This window comes from Lingula anatina, chromosome 5 (genome assembly GCF_051362555.1).
Source record: "Lingula anatina isolate TDL-2025a chromosome 5, LinAna3.0, whole genome shotgun sequence".
In the NCBI taxonomy this organism is placed as follows: Eukaryota; Metazoa; Brachiopoda; class Lingulata; order Lingulida; family Lingulidae; genus Lingula; species Lingula anatina.
The window spans coordinates 2,489,124-2,496,498 of NC_141771.1; the positions used below are offsets into that span (position 1 = coordinate 2,489,124).

The 7,375-nt window shown below is 38.0% G+C and overlaps 1 protein-coding gene across 1 annotated transcript; it reads left to right on the top strand.

The window, feature by feature from the left end:
* The first annotated feature begins 3,910 nt into the window (after positions 1-3,910).
* LOC106172798 (methyltransferase-like protein 27) lies at positions 3,911-6,792 on the top strand. Its single transcript, XM_013553700.2, has 5 exons — positions 3,911-4,110; positions 4,646-4,762; positions 4,993-5,128; positions 5,832-5,924; positions 6,213-6,792. Exons 1-5 carry the CDS (start codon positions 3,955-3,957, stop codon positions 6,398-6,400), a joined length of 690 nt encoding a protein of 229 aa, XP_013409154.2. The 5' UTR covers positions 3,911-3,954; the 3' UTR covers positions 6,401-6,792.
* The last annotated feature ends 583 nt before the right edge of the window (positions 6,793-7,375 follow it).

The window sequence follows — 7,375 nt, forward strand, 5'->3', positions numbered from 1 at the left end:
TATTTCGATAAAAAATGTTCACCTTGTATGGGTCTATAAAAACAAATGATGAACACTTAAGTCGAAAATACTTAAACATACAGTTAAGGTGAAACTGATTTTAACAATCAGTTTTCTCAGAGCTCGCTTTCACAAGATACTAAATGTCCCAAAGTCAAGTTCATTTTAAAACTGATCACGCGCAGAGTTTGCTTGGAGCGTTACATTCGCTGCATACCATTGTATGTATTACTTACCAGACGATTCCCCTACTTTTCTAAATGTAGCCGTGTCTTTGCTGATATCTATTACCTGATGTCTGTTTACATCCAATACTGTATCACTGCTTTATGTCTGATAAAATAATCCTGTATTCCAATGTGCATCCCCTATTGCCCCTATCAATATTACAAGATGAACATTTCATTTATAAATGAAAACATAGGCGTTGAGTAGTATATAGAAAGTCTGTGAGTTTACGAGTGCGACTGAAACAACGAGAGTCCCCGCAAAGTTGGATTGGTCTACGCAGACCGGCGGGGCTTACGAAATGTGGTCTCAGAAATGAAGCGGGAAAGCCTTGAAACCTTTGGAAAACAGAAAATGTTAAATTGTCTCATTGTCAGTTACTGGCTCAAAAAATGGCCTTTATATCATATCATTCATGTTTGAAGACGTTAAAGAATTCCATAAGTTATTTCCATCTTAGTCGATATCTTTAAAATGTCCTTAACGGGGGATATACCGCAAAACAATTAAAGGGAACGTTGGATACTTATATAGTATTTACTTTCAATGCCAATGTTTAATTTCTACTCATGAACATGTCTGCAAGTTTTCATCTTCTGAACATGTACACTTCTCCTATCCTGAAATTTGTCTTGAAATATGTGAAATATGAAATAGTGGTCAGCTCACTCTCTTATGACCAAACAAGTGCATTTGTACACGTTTATACGGTTGGAATCGATTCTCGGTAAAAAAAAATAAAAAAAGGACAAGAAAGTTTTCTTATGCGTTTTCATTGACTGTCAGTATATTTTGATAGAGGTTTAGTTATAACATTAAAATGAGAATATCATTTTCTTTAGTCTCCATCAGAGTCTTCACCCTAGATATACATGTACCGGCCATATATACAAACTAGACTGATAAAAAAGGGGTGGACCTCCCCCCAGTGGTATCTTCTAAAGTTTTTAAGCATTACGTGACTGAACAATATTTTCAAGAGTTATGCAAAAAATTATTTGTCACAACACAGGCCAATTACAGCCTGCATAGAATGCACATAAGTTACTATAACTGAATATCTATACGCAACTCACAAAAATAGACACCAAATTACTTTCCAAGGTGAAATAGGAGTTTTGGCTTGCAAGTCACGTTTAAGGTGCGTTGCACCCGCAATTTTTGTATTATTATTCTTACACATACCACGGGACCTCCCAAAATACCGAAAGGCGAGATTCATCGTGTCAATTTCGAGATAAGGGGATGTGGGGACTTGCCCCGGGGGCGGACTAGCACTGGCCCCCACTTGTCCCAAATTCACGAGACAGCTGGGAATGTATCACATCTCGTGACAGTGCCTAATAAATATCTTACCTAATACCAGCCTTGCACAGCGTTGTACACGAGCAACCGTATACTACTCTACATTCCACATCAGAGAGCAGACCGTCGCCGCACCGTGAGTAGAGTTACATTTTCGGGCAAAATTGAGGTTTATCCGTTGCACATTTCTAACCCCTTTAAAATCTGATAATTGAGTTGGACATGGCCGGCTGACTGCCTCAGATGTGGGATTTCTACTCATCCGATATGTGCTGTAGCAGGCCTACTTTACTATATATGCACGGTGTCCTTCAAATGTTGCGAATGCTGAACAAAATGTATATATCTTTCATATACTCATCTATTTTTCTGTTTTTTCTTCTTTCTCTAATATTATTGAAAATTGCCCCTTTTAAATATATGTTTTTATTGCCACAGTTTAATGCACCCTTAGTCGTGCTTATAGTCTGCTTATACCCTCCGCCTCTCCGGTATACAAATCTGATCCTGCTTCAAATGCATTGTACATCTGTATAGACATGCTTAATTGACGTTTTGACCTAGAATTCAGTCGCCTGAGGAAGCAAATCTACAATGGGATGTCAAAGATAAAGTTGTTGATGTGTAAGATTATGTTATATATATATATATATACACTGGACAAAAGAAGTGTCACCCCCTAACTCAGAGTAGTGAAAGTAGGCAGATCTTGGGTACTTATAATGCCTGGTCTACTTATAATGTGACTAATGAGTATAAAACCGCTATACCATGGAATTGTATTGTTGGTCTTGTGAATGTACAGCAAATGTTATTCCTGTCTTCCTCCAGTATGGCAAGATACAGGTAATTATCCAACGGTTATAGGTGCAAGTTATTAACCTGAAGAGGCGGAATATAAGCAATGTCAGAATATCGATACAATTGAATTGTTCAGTCAGAACCGTGCACAGGGTCTGGTCTCGGTATAGAAACACTGGATCAAGAGACAGATTGCCTCTGAAGGGTCGTCCAAGAAAAAATACTGGCCGTGAAGACCGACGACTGATTTTGATGTCCAGGTTGTTCGACACTGCTTGTCAGTTGACAACACAGTGGAACAATTTCACACATAAGAATTTGTCTGTGAAAATTGCTAGGCGTCGGTTACATGCTCAGAGAGTGTACAGCAGGGTAGCAAGACTGAAACCTCTTATATCGTTACAAAACAGGCAACGTAGAGTAAACTAGGGTCAACAGGATCTGGAACTGGACAGTTCATGACAATTGGTCCTATATATTTTTTTCTGATGAGTGTCGCTTTGGTCTGACCTCTGATGACAGACGGGCACTATGCTGGCAAACTGCTGGTAAAGCATTTGAACCACATGCACTGAATTTTCGAAACCGGAGCAGCATATTCATCATGGTGTGGGGCTGCATCAGCATTCATGGCTTGGGCGAATTGATAGTGGTTAATGGAAACATGAATCACTAGAAATATATCGATGTTTTGGAGTCAGGCTTGCTACCATCTATTACTAACATGTTTGGTGAAAGGAATTATCCATCTGTTCACCAGGATGACAATGCTCCATGTCACAGGCCCAGAGCAGTTGATGTTTGGTTTGACCAACAGGACATTCGCAGGGTGATGTGGCCTGCCCAGAGTCCGGATACAAACATAATAGAAAATGTGTGGAATGATATGTCAAAACTTTTTAGAAATGCCCGTCTAACCAGCAGAGAAACTCTGTTATATTCAGTGTTTCATGCTTGGGCCAGCATAAGCCCTGAACGCATCAGACAATTAAATGAATCCTTGCTTCGTAGACTGGCACCTATTATTAGGTCACGTGGCTATGCCACTCAGTACTAATTTTGGACTTGAAACTACACATTTTGGTAGAATGTATATTTTGTTCTTATTTTGTGTTTTTTTTTTTGTGAAATTTGATGTTAATAAAATGATACCAGGAGCATATCATTCCACAGTCATTTATCTCCCCCATAGTATTAGCTCAGTAGGGGTGACACTTCTTTTGTCCAGTGTGTGTATATATATATATAATGTACTTCCGCTGCTTTTAAACTCATGGGAGACAAAAGGGTAGAAACGAAGAAGAAAATTCCCCATGTCACCTCAAAATTTCATCCTTCAAAGGACGCTAATGATCGACCAAGGGTGACGCGTGATGGACGTAACGGGAAAGAAGCATCGCCCGAATACACAGAGAATCCATTACGTGGCGAACACAGACGTGGCGACAACTGGATATCCATTTTCCAACCACAGAGGTTCTTAAATTAAACCTCCTTCCCTACTCCTTTGAGAGACAAACCTCCTCCGTGAACTTTGCGTGCTTGATTATGATATCAAATGTTACAATTGCTCCTATTCTTGGTGTAATTAAAATCAACGAACACGATTTTAGGAAAAATATGCTCAATTTGATTTCAGAATTATACAAAATGTCCACAACACGGCAGGAAGAAATATGGACTATGGTCAAAGGAGTAAATGCGGCGACTAACAATGTGGGAAAGAGCTTGAACCTCTACCGTCAGTGGGCACCAAACTTTGACCAAGATAATGCGGTAATAAAAGCAATTCTTTATACATTTTGTATACGCCTTTCTGGTTATTAAAAACAAGTATGGTGCATGTACCGTACGAATAAACATGTTTACCACTGCATAGAAATGACGAAGATATCTTTCTATGGTGTGACAGGAATGGTGGTCCTCTAAGAACCGCAATCCGTTCCCCATTACTTTGTTCAGGCGAAATCTTTCAATATGCTGAGCCCAATACGACCAATCCTAATTTGAACCAATCGGATGGGACACGGGACTTCCATTTATAGAACTACCATTCCTGTCACAACGGGAAACATGAAGAACTGTGCAGTGTACGTCACGTAGGCGAAACTGAGCATATACCGCGAGTAATGGTTTATTGGAAAATCCATTAAATAAAGATATTAAGGTTAAGGTCGATGGCGTAAACATTAGATTTCAAGTATTATCCCGAGAAAATACATATATGTGTATATGTTTATCCTCATAAAAGGCTGTCGGAGCCCATTGTTAGTAGAAAAACGCCATGAAATTGGTACTTTCACTTTCATAGGACATTCAATACAACGGACCAAAATTTACTGCCCGGACAATAGACGAACTGTTTGGAGAAAACAAAGATGCTTTGATTCTGGACGCAGGGGCAGGAACTGGTTTGGTGGGGGAAGAGGTATGAGCAAGATTCTACTATGAAGTATTTATTAGTACAGTATTAGATTTATAAGTAGATTCATTTAATTTCCCTGGTAACATTTTACCTGTCTTTTCTTATTTTTGTTAAATTATTTCTTCAATCTCTCATAAGCAGCTTGTCAATTTACTTTCAACTTTAAGTGGCGGATTCTTTCAAACTACGAACACTGAATTGTTGGAATGCATTTCACTGATTTTTCTTGACAGCTGCAGAATCTGGGATTCACAAACCTGGTGGCTCTAGACGGAAGTCAGGAGATGTTAGATGTAGCCAATAAGAAAAGAGTTTACAAGAGCAGTATTTGCAGTTTGCTAGGGCCTGACAGACTGGATGTTGATTCAGGTGATTCACGATGCGACAGTTTGTCTTTACTGCTTATAAATGCAAGAATCTATAGAGCATTAAAATGCATACATTGTTCGGTAGAATTTCTTACAGCAGAGTATTCAAAATTCACATAGAAATTCCAGCAATTTCTGTTGTAAAACTGTTATAAAAATGCAGTCTATTAACATGGTTTCCAGTTGGTAATAATTATTTTTATTGTCACGGGTACTGTGAAGCACATGCGTCTCCATCTCACCACTCCTACTACCGCACAAGGGAAGAGGCTCAAAATTTTAAAATCTGTGAATCGAGTAATTAGACCATAACTTTACCAATGGTTTGGGGCAGCGTGGGCTTACATCTTGATGATAAAGAGGAATATGTTGAAATGTCAATGAAAGTTCAATTTCCGATAAATGTGAATGCCCAATGCATCTTGCGTGACTTTAATGTTATTTGTATAGGCACATCAGAGATAGCTATAGACTTTCAAAGTGTAAAATGTGGCCAATGTTCATGTCTCGTCTTGGGGTCATATTTTCTTACCTTACATTGTAGTTTGAAACGACAAATGGAAACAGTGTCATGCAACGGGTTTCAGATATTGATGTCGAGTTTCTTTCCTGTCACACCACTATAAACGTAAAAAATCTCATTCTTCGTGTTCGGTTCTTTGGAGGAAAAGGTTCATTAATACATACCTATTTATTGTTTCCAGGACAGTATGACTGCGTGGTGTGTGTTGGTACTATGGCAGCAGGCCACGCCAATGCTGGTTGCCTTCCAGAACTGATTCGGATCACTAAGTCTGGTATGTAAGGAGATATAGTCCTCGAAAAAGTAGTTAAGGTTAAGCTTTTTATTAAACTTCATATTTGTAAACTCCATATTTGTAAGTGGTCCTTACCTTTTCTGGATCATTAATTTTTAAATTAATGATAGCATTAAGTGATAGCACGTAGCTACTTCTTCATTTTTTAAACTTAAAAGTTTAAAAAATGAAGAGGTAGCTACGTGCTATCACTTAATGTGATAGGGTTTTAATTAAAAGCACATCCAGTCAATTGCTGCGAATCATGTTGCATTGCTTTCTGTACAGGTGGCTATGTTGTCATAGCGATGAGAGAGATACACATTCCAGATTGTGGATATGACGGCAAGAGTTGGGACGACTGGCTGAAGATTCACGAAGACAACGGGCTATGGAAGAAAGTAGATATTAGAAATGTTGAAAATTGGCTTTCCGGTGTTTATGTGGGCGTCATTTACGTGTACCAGGTTATATAATGGTAACCTTGTGCACGTTTCCCGTCATTTAAATAGTTATTTATCAATTTTATCTCGGAATGGCTAGTGCATTTGCAAGTCATTTGGTTAATTTATAGATACTTAGATATAAATATGGTTCCATTGGAAAAAAACTATCACACTCATATACATACATGTATAATTGATCACCTGTGAGCAGCCATCGCCTGGAATTAAAAGTATCCCACTACGTTTATAGAACAGATAATGTAGAGAAACACCTCATGTACCTGTCAGAAAGAAATTAATACAATCGATTTAAAGCAAGCCCATCTGTATTGAATATCCTAGCTGCGTGCAGCAGGCTAAAATTTCAGAAATCTAGTGGCGCCAGTCCTGAATTTCTTCCTAGACGTTTTTTTTTTTTTTTTTTTTTTTTTTTTTTACTGTAGCTCAGTAGGTCAATGTTAAAGTGGCAGTTAGTCAGTACTTAATTTATAAAATAAACATCATACGCATGCTTTACTTTAAAATTAATCTTGAAGCTTTGGAAGGCAGTAATCAAATTAATAGAGAACAACCCGCCAGCTTTTGTTCAAACTAAGCTTTTAAAATCTGTGATCCCGTATTTGAATGTACATCCCCTATAGTCGGTAAATTTACAAGTTGAACACATTTGACTTTAAATGTAATCAAGGCCTGTCGAATAAGTCTTAAATAAATAAATCTGTCCTTGCATAGTGTTAAACCATGCGAGAACCTGCATCTGGCGAGAAACCAGTAGAGCTAGACAAGGTGATCTAATTATGTCAGAGCTTAGCAATCAATAGCAACGCATGGGCATAAACTAAATAAAAAGAGACACCCTATGTTGTTAAATATCTTTTGTGGATTGTAGGTGTGATGTGATTGTCACTTTTCAATTTTAAAACAGACATCAATATTTTGAATACACTGTAGACGTTTCAGCTTATCTTGATTTCTCAGTTGAAAAAAATATACAAAGAAATTGTC